This window comes from Nelusetta ayraudi, unplaced genomic scaffold (assembly GCF_046127955.1).
Source record: "Nelusetta ayraudi isolate G7.1 ecotype Tasmania unplaced genomic scaffold, CSIRO-AGI_Nayr_v1 ptg000058l, whole genome shotgun sequence".
Classification (NCBI taxonomy): domain Eukaryota; kingdom Metazoa; phylum Chordata; class Actinopteri; order Tetraodontiformes; family Monacanthidae; genus Nelusetta; species Nelusetta ayraudi.
Window position 1 is genome coordinate 1,459,780 of NW_027466108.1, and position 14,797 is coordinate 1,474,576.

Genomic DNA, 14,797 nt, shown 5'->3' on the forward strand with positions numbered 1-14,797 from the left:
CACTTGGGAGGAAAACAGATTGGAGCCTATTTCCAAAAGAACTTCTCTGCTGTGGTTTCGCTGGTGAGCTGTGGCTCTCCAGAGAAACCACAAACACATCGACTGTTTTTGATTTTGATTCTTTTTTTTTAACTTTCTTGCTCATCATTCTCCACATGAATATATATACATTTCTATAAGTGACAGATTTTTTCTGGCTCCCATTAAATAATAATAATTTAAAAAAAATATCAAATATATCAGGCAAAACATAATGATACCTGTCAAAGCAGATGTCACTTACCTGAGGCAGATGAGACAAGAATTAGAGAAGCGCTCAGGCCTGCTCGGTCCACTAGTGATTTGCTGAACTTGTGCTCTGTAATTTCATCCTCCTCCTCTCCATCATCTGGGGAAGAGGGATTTTTTTTTTTTTTTTACTCACGCCTCTCAATGATCAGAGATAATAACTCATAAAGAGAGACAGAGCAGAAGCCTCGCAGGAAGAACGACCTACAAAAAAAAAATCCACTTCCTCTCCACACACACAAACACACACTTTGAAGGAATCCACCAGATCTCAGCACTTCACAATGTGTTGATGTCCTCTCTCCCTTTGTGCTCCCCGCTCCTGCCTCTCTCTCTCTCTCTCTCTCTCTCTCCCGTGCACCCTCCCCTCCTCTCTTACCCGGTTGTCCAGGCGACAGTGAGAGACATTTCTTCCCAGAAGCTCCTCTCTCTCCCTCTCTCTCTCTCTACTGCTTTGTTCAGCCTGCTCTGCTGACAGGCTCACCGGTGGAGGAGAGAGAGAGAGAGAGAGAGAGAGCGAGGAGAGGAGGTGGAGCTGGGCACGACCCAAACACTGGGTGACCCTCCGGGCGAAGGCGGGCGACGCAGGTTCAGGGATTGAGTGGCACCGGGATGCGGAGGGAACATCTTTCCATTCAGCTTCTCTGCTGCCAGCGGAGAGGACGCGGCCGCTCCGCTTCCACTGCTGAGACCCCTCCATCTCCCTCCGACTTGGTACAGTCTGGTGTGGTCTCAGCTGAAGGGGAGGTGGGGTGCCTTATAACAGGGTGATGGGAATAACTGGACAGTACAGTGAGGAATAGCGCAGGGTGACGCTTCTCGTTTCTTGTAAACATCTCAGCAAATGAGGTCAAAATGCCACCTAAAATCACCACTCTGGTGCCACCACTGTATTCGTTTGAGTTTTTTCCCCCCTCATCTCGCATTAATGAGCAGCTCACCTCCGTTCCCACCTCCTTAAAACACTCCCATCAATCTCAATGGCTGCGCAAGTGAAACTTGAATTGCGTCGGGACATTATCATTTAAATGGGAGCGGAGGGTGGCAGAAGTTGAAGGTCTCTTTGTAGCAGTTGTTAAGGGGCGGAAAAAAAAGGGATTGGAAGCTGCTGCCTATGCTAATGTGTTTGTGTCAGTGTGTGTGTGTGTGAGCGTGTTGGCAACGCCTCAGGACACTTTGTCTTCATCCGGTCGCTGCCGATGTGACAAGAGCCATTGACCAAAGCGGACTTTTTCAGCCACTTAGGATCAATGGAGCGAAGCGGCGCAGGTGCAATCATATCTGTTCGCAGCGACACCCTGGGAGTGCAACAAACAAGTCTCGTGAAAATTGATCAATAGCCATAACAGCGGGTCATCAATAAGGCAGACAGATTCGGCGCGGTGTCCTTCGTCAGGCTTTTAATGAATCTTTCCAACACATGGCGACTGGGTTTCTCTCGCTAAACACAAAACGACAAACAATGGCAGGCAAGAACTCCGAGGCTGTGGTTGACACGTGGCAGCAAAGAATTTTTAAATAGTACAAAATATACATAATTGAGTCGACGATTAGACAACACACACGGACATACGCACGCACACATGCAATCATACGCAGGGGCCCCTCAGATAAAACAGGATGCCGCTCTTTCTACTGTCCTGTCGAGGCAGAAAAATAAAAACCACCTCAGCTTTGGGTTGTGTTGTTTGCTTTGGCTCTGAGGGTTGGGTGGCCAACAACTGGCCCTCACAAGGATCTCTGTCACGTGGCAAAGTGGGATTCATCCATTACAGCGGACAACATTACAACGTAGGATGTTAAAATAGGACTCAAAATTCACAGTCTGGGTTTAACCGCATGCATGTGGAACCTGTGCCTCGGAACCTCACTAATGGACCCAAACACATCAACCTGAGCTGTGTATCAGTTTGACAAGCACAAATGGCACCAGCAGGCTCAGTAGCATGAATCTAGATTCTCCCATACAACTCCACCACTACGTCTTTCCACGCACAACAAAGCGCGAGCGTCGCATCAAGAAAGGGAAAAATGGAAGGTTGGAATGTTTGTTCATACATCGGGAAACGTAAACAGTTCACAGTGTAAACGTGCCGGCAGGCAGCAGCGCCTCAGAGGAACTCGTACATGATCAACGGCAGCCAGCAGGCAACACTGATTGTGGATTGGTTGCGGCCAATGACCCAGCCCTCTGGGGGTGCGCCGACCGCGGTGGTCTTTCATTTCATCTCCCCGGCAGCCGGGCCCCAGCGAGTGGATTAAAGCCGCCGCGGCATCTTATCTCAAACCGTTTCAGCCGCCGCCAGAGGGGTTCAAATCTACAGTTCCAACACATTCTGATGAAAAGGAAACCGTGGAGAGCAATTGAAATACTTTTTTTTTTTTTTTTAAACATTTTTTTTTTTTTAAATATTTAGAGCAATGATATTAAGACGCAAAAAACACATATTATATTTTCAGACACCAATGGAGGAATTTGTTCTCGGCTCAGTTCTTCTTGTCGCAGCGTTTGGCCTGAGTCTTGATTTGATTTCTGTGCCCTCACCGCCCTCACGGTGAGATAAAAGCCACCCCAGTGTATTAGCTTAAGTTTACTGTAAAAACATGTGAATGTGCTACGGCCACCCACTGTCACGAACGCTCACGCACTTTCACACACTGTAAACCAACACACACTCTTGTCTTGTGGCAGAGCTGCCCTGCGACCAGGCCGCAGTTTGCTTCTTCGTCTGCTTCTTCCGGTCACCACAGGTGCGTCTCCCGGATCTCGGAGATGATGTTATTTGCCTTTTTGAGCGCCTGTGAAGAGAAGAAGCACGAGGCTGGTTGAAATCGCTGGCCCTTTTTTTCCCTGACAGATAAAAGAAGCGAATGGGAGCGGGACGTTCTTCCCTTCACGCTCCGCACTTGCTCGGAGAACAAAAAGAAAAGCTGTTTTTTTTTTTTTTACCTCGAGCATTTGGGCGACCTCGGTCCGCTGCTGCGCCGTGTCCTGAGACTCAATGAGCAGCTCCTGCAGCAGCCGCTGCTTGTAGAGCTGACCCACCAGTTCACTCTGCAGGTGCTCTTTCACGTAGTTCACCAGGAAGTGCATCACCGTCTTGGGCACACTGTGGAGGCAATGTCAGCATGAATAACATCAGTGGCGTCAGGGCAAGAGAGGACTTCTCTGCTGGCCTATACAAACTCAGAAGTTACTTTTTTCCCCATAAACATGATAATTAAGTTACTCTCTGATGTCTGTTTTCTTAATGTCATATTATCCACGTGGTCGCGCTGCTTCCATTGTTGTATAATGGAATACGGATGCACTGAAGAAAGGCACTTTGAATTTCGCTGTCCTCCTGTATAATGACAATAAAGAATCCTATTCTACATTACGTAGGGTTTGTGTGTTGTCAGTCTCTATGAAATCAGCCTTCAGAATCGACATTGCAGGCTCCTGTCTCGTGTATGCGAACGGACCACGGTCAGCTGCGATCGCAAATCAGATCTGGAGTCAGCGGTGCCGAGGTCAGCTACCTGGCTTTATGCCCGATGCCGGACCGTGATTGGATAAGCACGTGTGAGAGCCTGAAAGACTTAATTAACCCCGGTGGCTGAAGGTAAGAAGGTAAATTGCTGAATCATCTGCAGTTCATAATGGAAATAACGTGGTGTGTTATTGTTTTTTTCCCCCCAATTGTTTTTGCTGTTGCATATTCTCACAAATGAAAGCAAATAATCTGTTTGCTTTTATTTTCAATAAATAGTTTGATTCGTTATTGTGTCGTTGGTGTCTCATATGAAACGGCAACAATGCGCAATTTATAGGATCCAACTAGTTTAGGCTCACACAGCTACTTTTGCCGGACTTGTTAAAACTCTGTTGACTAATTTCTTAAAATTGCCTTATATGTTTGATTTTTGACAATATTGTTGGTAATGTGAGGAGTATTAATTAAGGTAGGACTAAGTACAATGTCACTGAAGACGTGAAATGCACTGAACGGCAATCACTGAGCTCAGTGAGGTGAGGAAAGAAAACGGGGTGTTCAGTGTGTCCAGGACTCGCTCTGGCCAAACCTGTCCTGGATGCTTTTGCGGACGATGAGGAAGTAGCACTTGATGAGCCGCTGGATGACCTCGCAGTCCCTCTGCTCCCTCGAGCTCAGCCTGCGGGACGTGGGCACCGACTGGTGACGACGGGGGACAAAAAGTCAAACGTTGACAATTTTCCAACTAATAAGTATTTTGTCTCTGTTTTTTTTTTTTTTTTTTTCTCTAGTGCCGGCTGCACCACTCACTGTGTCCAGGAGGTTAATGGCTTGGCCTTTGCTGGGGCTGCCGAAGCCTGCAGCTGAGCCTTTCTCCTCCTTGTCGTTCTTCCAGCGCTTGCCTCCGTCGAGGGCCTCCGCCTGTCGGCGACAAATCCCAGCAGGTCAGAGGGTCAAAGCCATTTTTGTCCCAAGCCCAAACTTGTGCTAAGAAAATATTGACAGAGGCTTGCACTGTTTGGAAGTGAGACGTGATGGTCTGAAGTTTTAGAGCAGCCTTCCCTGACCCCGGGCCGCAAACCAGTACCGGTCCGTGAATCATTTGGTACGAGGGCCGCACAGAAAGAATAATTAACGTCCGTTAAATTAATTCCGTTTTATCTATTATCGGAGTCTGAACAATTTTATTTTGAAAAATGACCGGATTCTCTCCGTTACATCCATCTATGGCTCAAGTCTTGACGCATGTCGAGGCGCTTATCTCGGTCACGTGATACGTTACCGCTAAATTAAATCCACGAGCCAGCAGACTAGCTAGCAACATGATTGATGATGAAATGTCTTTGGAAAGAGGAAAAGCTCCAGTGAGGAGACAGAAGAAGAGGCCACGACCTCCAAGAAACACCAGGAGTCCTACCAGTAACTTTATCTCGACAGAAGATTCTTACTCTGCTTAATACGTGTAAGACCGGCTCTCTAATGAGGCAACAAAGCCTTCAAACTCAGAGACCAAGCACCTTGCATTAAAAGACCAGCAGCTGTTGGGAGTATTGAGAAAGAAAAAAAAAGCGTGTGGTACTCATGTTATATTGTTGTCGCCATATTAAGAGGACGCTGCTAAGTTCAAAACGTGTACACAGTGGATTCACGTTTATTATGTTTAGAAAATACCACAGTTTTCATGGCGGTCCGTGAAAATATTGTCTCACGTCAAACTGGGCCGTGGGGGAAAAAAAAAGGTTGGTGGCCGCTGCTTTAGAGAACACAGCAGCCGGTCAGGATGACAGAATGACCAACCTGCTGACTGTTGACGGATGCAGAGACCTGCCCAGCGTCCGTGAAGTCTGGGTGCTTAGTGTTGATGTAGGCCAGCTCTATTGCCACTAAGTTGTGCACCTAGAGGGCGGGGGGGAGAATACATCAGGCGGGTAATGAGTCTTGGCTGTAACTTATTACAATTAGTCGGAAAGATTATCTTGGCTAGAGTGGGATTACCATCTCATTAGCAATCGGCAGGCGCTTCCTCAGTAATCCAGTCACCACTTCCACGATGGAGTCATGCAGTTTGGGGAACCGCAGGAGCTCCTTTGAAAACACACAGACACACACAAACACAATTTTCTTTGTGAGACTGATTTACGTGAGACACATTTGCCTTCCTGCTGACTCTCTGGGAGGCACAGCGCCCCCTGCTGGCCGACCTGCGTGCTGAAGGAGGAGCAGTGCTGGATGATCCTCTGCAGCTCCTCGTGCACCAGCTCCACGCAGCGCAGGCTGGGCTCCTCCAGCCGCTTGATTTGCCGTTTGACGAGCAGCTCGAAGGAGATCTCGGGCACGAAGAGGGCCGGCCGTGGACCCTGCGGGGGGGGGGGACGACACGGGTTGAGACGCGGCCGGGACCGGCGTTGAGCGCGCAGCAAGAGTGCCCCGAGCGACGGCGGGAAGGTCTCACCGTGGCGTTGCGGATGGCGGTGAGGATGTCGAGCTCCGTCAGTCCGCCCAGGGGGTCGATGCCCTGCAGCGTGCGGCCAAAGGTCTCGTGGAATATGTAGCAGATGCGCGCGCCTCCGCAGCTGTTGGAAGAGACGGGTCGGGATGGTCGGGATTCAACGAAATTGAATGCAGCCAAGCGGAAGAGGTCAATATTTGCTCGCTACGTATTTACATGAATTAATTGCCCGCTGCAACGGAGCCACGCAGATAAAAGGTGCCGACAAAAGAAGCTGATTCCACTTTTTCAAATTGCACAGCCTCAAGGACGGCGCGTCCAGGGCGGGCGGTGTTAGGCGCATAAATCAAATGATCATCGGATACAAAGTGGATCAGACAAAGTTCAAAAGAATAGAAGCCGTTTTCATCCTCAGTACATTTTTCCTTTGACTGAATACACCTGCTGCCGCCGCCGTGTCAACTCACAGTTCGGAGGTCTGGATGTATCTGGCCGTCCCCTCGATGGTGTTGCAGTAGTCGCTGGCGAACTTGGTGACGATCTGCAGCAGGGTGGCACTGTGGTCCTCCACCGGCTGGCCGTAGCTGTTGAGCCGCGTCTGGTACTGGGCGCTCAGCACCGTCACCCTCGTCTTGAGGTCTGGCAGACAGTCCCTGATGTGGTGCATGAGAAGCCTGCTGAGGGTCTTGGCGAGGTAGCGCGAGCCGGCCCGCGAGGCCAGTGAGGGGTAGTGGCGCTGCAGGAAGGCGTGCTCGTCCTTGGTGGAGTCCTCCAGGCTCTTTTGGGTGTTGATGTCGTGCTGGCTCCTGAAATGACCCCCGATGAGGACACGTAAACACATTATGGATGCAATGATGATGTGAAGAAGAAGAAGAAGCGTCACTTTACTGAGCCGACCTCATCCTGTCAAACAACAAGATGCTGCCATTGAAGAGAATAAGGGCCAGATTTACTAAAAGTCATAAGAGGCACTTATTAATGAAGGCGCTGATCCACTAGGGGGTGCAATGAGGGTTGCGACACAACAGGCACGAGCCAACAAGCACAATGCACAGGCAGTTTAACGCCTCTTAGGAAATCAGCCCCTAATCAGTTAATACTGAAAAATCCTATTTAAATGATACATATTTTACTTTGTCCGCGATTAGTTTGTCAATAAAGTATCAAAATGTCGAGAGGGCAAAGGAAAGAATTGAAAGCACTAAACAGGAAAGTGCGCCAGAAAGTTGGTCATTTCCTCTTGCTGCTACCTGCTAATTAAGCATCTCAAACCATCTTACGGGGACTCATCACATCCCGGACACTATCTGTTTGAACTCCCACCATCAGGCGCCATCGGGCCTTTAAAATGCACACACAAACTGTCACTGCATTAAATAATGCCATGCACATGCACCTATGAAACATTGATGGGTGGACAAGTAAATGCGTTGTTTTTAAGTTTCCTTTTGTTGAACTCTTTTGCACTGCCAAAGATGGCACTAAATTTGGTTGTACTTGTTAAGTGACAGTAAATAGTGACAGTTCAGTTTCATTCATTTCATCGTCATACACCTAAATGAATTGAGGGAAGCTCCTCTTCCTTCCCCTCTCACCACGGCCAGTTGACATTTTGAAGTCGATTGTGAACCACAGAATGATGTAACAGCTCTGGTTTAGCAACTGCTAAAATAATTTCATAAATTTACACACATTATGCAAAGACTGTGCTCACCTTTCACGGCAAAAAGGTTGTCCTGTCATATGAAGAGCCCTTTATTTCAAATCAGGGCCGCAGGAGAAAAACCCCTGACCGAACTTGCTGCTTTCTCGCAGTGAGTGAGACAACAGTACTTTGCTTTGTACCACTGTGCTCCCACCCTCCAATATATCAAAATGCAAATCTTATTTATCAAAAGGCTCAGTGGAGACACAACAGGTAGGATTTCAAACAATGGCAACGACACCAAAGGAGCACCAAACTAAAGCACTATTATTCTATTAATATTCTATTAATTTTTTGCAAACCTGTTAACCACGCCGATGATCCCAAGCCTGACTGGAATCACTCGACCTAGAAGAACCTCGAGAGCATCCGTGCCTGCGTCCATCAGGTCCAGCTTGCTGATGACGAGGAGCGTTCGACGGCCTGACAGACAAAATCACAAATAGAGTGATAAACATTCATTTTCACTTTCGACTGAACCTACAGTTCCTTCATTTTTCTCATGTTTGTATTAACAGTGTACTGCTGTGCTAGACAACTAAAAAGAATTAAAAAAAAATATGATGCTGCATGATCTGCTTCCAGATTTTGAGGCAGAAACTCAAAAAAATGTTTTTCAGACGTGATACTTATTTTATTGTTTAACAAATGCTTCAAACAAGGGCATATTTATTATATGTTGGTGAGACTGTTAATGCTGCCTCCGCGCAGGTTTACTGCTGTGCGATCTGAATTGAAATTCAATTGACAAATGGGGCTGAGACACAACACAAAAACACTGATGTCGTATTAAAATCTCCTGAATATACTTCCACGCACACCACCACCATTTATATGTGTGAGCAACCAGAAGTGAAGACGGAACGAACAAAGGGAGGGCACTGCATCAACACACCGAGCACACGCTGCAGGGTGTAATATTGCAGCAATATTGATCGCACTCATATCTGCAAATACAAAAAAAGTGAAAACTACAATCAACATCTACAAATGTTGGAATACTGAAGAAATGTTTGTTTTTCTTAACTGCTGGTTTGTCACAGGCTTCACTTGGAGAGTTTGTAACATTAGTTTACAGCCAGTAAAGCTCCATGTGCGTGCTGATGTGTCGGTGTTATGACAGTATAGAAGCGCATCGCAATAAAAAACAAAATCCATCTCGTAGCCCATCATGGCAATCACGGTCAGCATATCGCCCTTCCCTCCCCGAGCGGCTGAAGTGCGTATGCGGTATTTAAAGTAAACACTGGCAACACTTCAGTCACTCACAACAAAAAGGGGAGACGTCCATCAGAAATCAATCTGCCCTTAGAGTGCACAATTACAGCCACGGCTAGCGTTAGCTGTCAGGACGCCATTAGAGTAAAGACTAGTGGCTGTGAGAGACCCTGACGAGCGTCGATCACTTAAAACGAATCCCACTTCAAGTGAGTTTCCGTAATGAGCTGATGGAGAGGAGAGACAAAATGCAAGTGAAATCTGAGGAGAGGAGGCACGCGCTGTGCAAAACGTCCTACCGTCTGGATCAACCTCACGAGCCAATTTCAGCGCATCTGAGGTGGCCAAGTCCGAGTTGGCAGGGGACACGGCCAGGATGAGGGAGTTTGGATTGGAGATGAAGGACAGGATCATCTCTTGTACTTGAGTCTCGATGTCCTCTGGCTGGTCGCCAACGGGAACCTAAAGCAACAATCAGGAGCGGCCGGCATTACGGCGAGCAACGGCACAATGGAACGTGCTGATGGGAGTCCGCACAGGCTGCAATGATGCGTTTATACGTCTAGCATTAATCAAGATGCACTTCCACTAAGTTCGTACACCGTTGGGCTCTTGGCCAAGTTTACCTTTGTGATCCCAGGTAAATCCACCAGTGTGAGATTCAGGACTCTGGGGGAGAAAATCTTCAGGTATATGGGCTCAGGACTGATTCCCTGAACGGTAGGGAAAAAGTAAAGCATTTTAGCAACTTCAAAAATGTAGTTTGAGCAACCAGTCGCATTAAATTAGGGCTGCCGTCTTTTACCTTGTTGTCACCAGAGGTGCGTTCGGTTTCTGCTTCTATTTCACGACGAATCTGCTGAAAATCTGCGAAGATCTGTCAAGGCACAGCGAGAGGGAGTCAAGTGAACGGTGCAAGAAAATGAAGGTGCAGCATGTGCTTTGAAACGTTCAAATAAATAAATAAATAAATAAACAAACAAACAAACCTGATTCTTGCAGTGCAGAAATGTACCCCATTCTTCAGCTTTGATGCCTGAGTAAACACAGAAGGTGTGAGTGCAACACTTCATAGCGTTAGGACAGAAACGAGGACAACACAAATGTGGATGGCTTGCGTCATGCGTGGCAGATGAAGATCGGAATGAAAAACAAATGTGAAAGGAAGGAATGGTGTGGGTAAAGGACAAAGGACGAAGAAGAAGACATTAAACAGAGACCTGGGTAGCTGTTTTGAGCAGTTTGTTTTACTCCATTGCCTGAACGGTGGCAGTTAAAAAAGAGGAAGAAAGACTGCGTGTTAGCAAAAAGGGATCGAGGTTTTACATGGAGCATCAGAGAGGAACAGTTTGAATCAAAACAGTTCTTGAAGTGACTTGAGTGTGATGATAGCAACAAACGTGCATTGTACCGCTCTCAATCTCCAGTCTCTCCTGCAGGGGTGGAACATTAATAAGTTGCAACACAAGGGGTCGTCTTGTGACTATTCCCGATCCCCGGGGCAGGAAGTCCCGTCCCACGAGACTTTCCAACACGGAGCTTTTTCCACTGCTCTGTATGGGAGCACATTAAGATAAACAGCACTTCAGCAATGACTCGCCAATACTTCTGCAGTTACATTTCCAAATAGAAAGCAACAGAGACGTCAGGGTTACAATGACTGCCGAGGTTATGTGTTTTAGATTTCGATCACATTTTTTTTTTTCCTTCACCTGAGATCCAACCACGACGATCTGAGGCAGCTGGATGCTCTCTGCCCCCACTGTGAGAAAGACCTCCTGCAGTCGGTTGATCGTAGGAATTAAGGTCTCCATTCTTCCAATAGACTGTGCGCACTTGCTGCAGGGATAGAAGCAAGAAAAAAACAAAAAAAACAAAAAGTAGAACAAAAGTAGCTCTTTGTATTAAAACATTAATAATTATAAAAGCTGAGAAATTAATCGCTTCCCCCCCGTCGGACACCAGATGTGCTTTGCCTGTAGCCTAACAAGAGCTAAATCGAGAGTTTAAGCTTAAATGCTGCGTTGGATGATTGCAATGACTATGGAGCTGTCGGGTGGTATTTACCATATGTCGGGACGACGGGCAGCTCACTACACACACGACTGAACTGAAGTGGTCCTGATGAGAGGGGTGTTAACGCCCGAGCATCAGTCAGACAAACACTCTGCCGATACGCCGACAATTAAAGGCTAAATTAGGCGTGCAAGTCAAGACTTAATTATCACCCACAACAACGAAGTAATGCCACGGTAACATGACGGCGAATTATTGTTGCAAGCCTGGCCAAAACGGTTCGGCTTCTTCAGCTACTGCTAGCGGGCTAGGCTAATAAGGAAATGCAGGAAGTGAAAGATGAGCTAGCACAGTGCTACTGCTAAGATCCTCCGCCGCAACGACGCGATTCCTCTGTCGTCTTACAAATGGTGATGAGAAGTATGGCCTTATCCGATGCGTCTGTCCACCATAGTTCGAAAGAAGGGTCAAAGAAGAGGCATTTTTGTACAGTGTTGTCCAAGACAGGCAGCCCGAGGAACAACTGTCGGTTAATCGAATGGGCGGAACCGATACATCCCCTCCATCGATCTTATTGGCTGTTATATCCGATAGTCAGAGATTGGCTTATATGATTGGTCAAGGAGAAAACGACGCTCTTCGTTCTTGGGCGGGTTCTCAAGATAGAGTCCCAATTAGGTCGTAAAAACAAGAACAACGTTTATTTAGGTTTTTATATGGTAAACAAACAGAACACATCACAACATGTTTAGTCAAAGTCTTTTTTCAAACAGTTTTAATGTTTTAATATATAAACATGGTATTTACAAAGCATGCAATGGTCAGTGTTTCAAAATAAAACGTATTAACAGAACAGAAAACACACCATCATTATTATTAAACACAGATATTTCTCACAAAAACTCTTGAGTAGAATTCAGTCTGCCTCAGGAGTTTTAGCAGCCATAGATCTTGTGAAACAAACAGCACAAACGGATTCCTTTACCAATTTCAAAAATAATAATAACAATAATATCAATGATAAAAAAAAAGGTTAAATGTTCTCATTCAATTCCTCAGTTGTGGACAGGAAAGCCCCATGGCTGTAATAAGCAACAGTCAGTACGATCAGCGTTCACTCAGCCACCGATCAGCTGATCAGCTGATCAGCTGGCCTGACCTCAGCAAAACAACACAAACTGTAAGGTGTAAGTCTCACACTCTGAAAACACCTCTTTCAAATCACAATCACAACAGAGGACTTGCAGCAGGGCAGCGTCAGTCCATATATGAGGTGTCCATGCCCTCGCCATCGGGGTGCAGCAGTCTTCCTGCCAAGCGCTCAATGTCATCAAGGCTGAGTTGTCGAAGAGAGCGCTCATAGTCCTGAAAGAAAAATATAACAGTCACAAACACAAACTTAGCAAAGGAACTGTTGTAGAATCACATTGATGGTATACGCAAATACAGACAAATAAGCATTTCAAACATCAATAGTTAAGCTAAAGGCTAACAGAAATATGCTAATAGAAGATTAGTAAAATGTGTCCTAATTATGTGGTCCTCATGTCTGCTTCTTGTTGAAAATACAGTTCCACTTTATTAATGGCTAAAACTAAACCAATATCTAAAATGTTTTTCTGTAAAATTATTATTATTATTTTTTTAATGTCATGGCTTCTGAATCTCGATGCTTGAAGTGAGATGTGTTACTCATGTGATCAGTACATTTTAGAATACCCTGAGTTTATATTTTACATCTGACTGAATTGGCCACCACAAACGCATCTTTAAAAAGAAAAAAAGAAACACGTAAGAGAGCAAAACTACACTGTGGTGTCTCCTACACCTGCCTGCACCTCCTGGTGACATAGAAATGAAGTGGGGGGAAAAATGATATAATTTTGAGTATACTGAAAACATTTAGATCAATAGTAACTGATGGTGATGCTTTGGATTGGCCAGTTTCAGATGAATACAATGCATGGTTTCTAGTACTGTGAATCACATACCTTAATTAGCTGCTCGTGGACTTTTGCTGCATCTGCTGGACTGAAGTGTCTTGAGAGGATGGTAGACACAGTTTGCCACACTCTCTCCTGTGAGTTGCTGCTGCTGCCGCCGCCGCTGCTGCTGGCAACCATTCCTGATGCTCCACTCCTTTCCCCCACAGGACGAATCACCAGATTCAATTTAGCCTCTGGTCCAATAGAGTAATCACTCAGTCTGTGCTCATCTGAGGAAAGCAATATAGAATGCAATCAATAAATTTGTAGAAATTGCCCTCGTTGCAAAATAAATTGGTTGCTCAACCAATTCCGATCACGGAGAGGGGTTATGGAAAATGTGAAAGAGGCAATTTTACCTGCGAGAGCTTTTCCTTTATAAAGCAACCTCTGCTGGTTGGCTGGTATATTCAGTCGCTCAGATACAAGCTCCTTCACTGTGGAGACCTTTTCATCTTCACTCACCTGTAGAGAGAAAAACATTTGAATATTTGTGCAGTGGTTTGACCCACATGTTCCCTGTGTGATGAACTAAGTTTCCATTTGATTTACGTTTAAAATGCCAAAAACGATAGAACATGGATAGTAGAACAAATAGTTACAATTATTCTATGCATTTTTTTTTTATTATTATTTTTTTTTTTTTTACAGTTACCACAATTGGACAATGTTGATTCTGTGACATAACATATCTCAGGAGCTTTTAGAACATCAACATTTGCATAGCAAAGCAGATAATTTAATACAATATAATTGAATTGTAATACAAATTATCATTATAATAAACTCACAACACTAAAAGCAGCATTATAAATAGAGTGTTTCTATTTAACTGTGAGAAACATTGACACACACACACACACACACACACAAGACAAATCTTTGATTAAGCAATAGTCTCACAGAATGTTGACCCTTTTGGAGGAAAAACTTTTGACAAACATAGTCATGATGAACTTCCTCTCCTGTCATAACCCAAGGAGAGAGATTACAGACAGAAAGACTGACAACTTTACTGGCAACAATTATCCTGTATTTCCTGGGGTCAAGCTAGCAAGCTATCTAACGTAGCATCTATTCTCAAGGAAATGAACTACACCATGACGGCGCATCATCATTTATTTTGGCAGAGAGACGCAACTGGATCAAACCAATGTTATTATCTTCAAAAAACACATGAAGCGTAACTACAGTACAATACCTCGACATAGGAAAGTCATGCTAAATCAGCTGGCTGCTAGCTGGTCTCCGGGCTCTTAGCATTACCAGGTAGCTGAATCGGCACTATTTAAACTTACTTGTACGCTACATTCCTTTCCTTGGAGCAGTTTCACAGTGAGGATCATTTTCGATGGTGACCTAAACGCAACACGGCCACGACGCAAGACATTCAAAACGTACGAACAAAAATGCACACGAATGTGTTAATACTGTAAGGCAGTCAGGGTGGTCAAGTCACACCACTACTGACTTGTCGTCAGTCGGCAAGGCTTCTTCTGCGACGATCTGCTGCTGCTCACGTCTCTCACTACTGCCACCAACTGGCTGGAGGACGACATGCGGCCGATAGCTGTTGCACATTTGCAAAACCTTGGCTTGTAAACTTGAGACGTGAGCATCAATGAGTGACTTTGCTGGCATGTATCTGTTTCTAATGTTG

At 45.6% G+C, this 14,797-nt stretch overlaps 2 protein-coding genes across 4 annotated transcripts; both read right to left on the reverse strand.

Moving 5' to 3' along the window:
• Nucleotides 1-261: 261 nt before the first annotated feature.
• Nucleotides 262-11,713, reverse strand: LOC142896974 (dynamin-1-like protein). 3 transcript variants are annotated; one of them, XR_012928403.1, is made up of 19 exons: nt 11,558-11,713; nt 10,849-10,975; nt 10,548-10,689; nt 10,357-10,395; nt 10,126-10,172; nt 9,942-10,013; nt 9,763-9,849; nt 9,436-9,598; nt 8,221-8,341; nt 6,681-7,019; nt 6,217-6,337; nt 5,966-6,121; nt 5,760-5,849; nt 5,562-5,660; nt 4,575-4,685; nt 4,354-4,463; nt 3,239-3,398; nt 2,963-3,087; nt 262-388 (listed from the first exon to the last, which is right to left on the reverse strand). XR_012928403.1 is itself a non-coding variant. In XM_076038956.1 (18 exons), exons 2-18 carry the CDS (start codon nt 10,948-10,950, stop codon nt 3,031-3,033), a joined length of 2,016 nt encoding a protein of 671 aa, XP_075895071.1. In that variant the 5' UTR covers nt 10,951-10,975; nt 11,558-11,713; the 3' UTR covers nt 1,662-3,030. The 3 variants fall into 3 exon arrangements, 2 of the variants coding, with proteins under 2 accessions (XP_075895071.1, XP_075895072.1); XM_076038956.1 differs by lacking the exon at nt 262-388 and having other exon boundaries at nt 1,662-3,087; XM_076038957.1 differs by lacking the exons at nt 262-388; nt 10,357-10,395 and having other exon boundaries at nt 1,662-3,087.
• A 197-nt stretch (nt 11,714-11,910) lies between these two features.
• On the reverse strand, nt 11,911-14,637 carry ubl4a (ubiquitin like 4A). The gene is made up of 4 exons (XM_076039007.1): nt 14,436-14,637; nt 13,497-13,602; nt 13,144-13,367; nt 11,911-12,517 (listed from the first exon to the last, which is right to left on the reverse strand). Exons 1-4 carry the CDS (start codon nt 14,481-14,483, stop codon nt 12,410-12,412), a joined length of 486 nt encoding a protein of 161 aa, XP_075895122.1. The 5' UTR covers nt 14,484-14,637; the 3' UTR covers nt 11,911-12,409.
• Between the last annotated feature and the right edge of the window lie 160 nt (nt 14,638-14,797).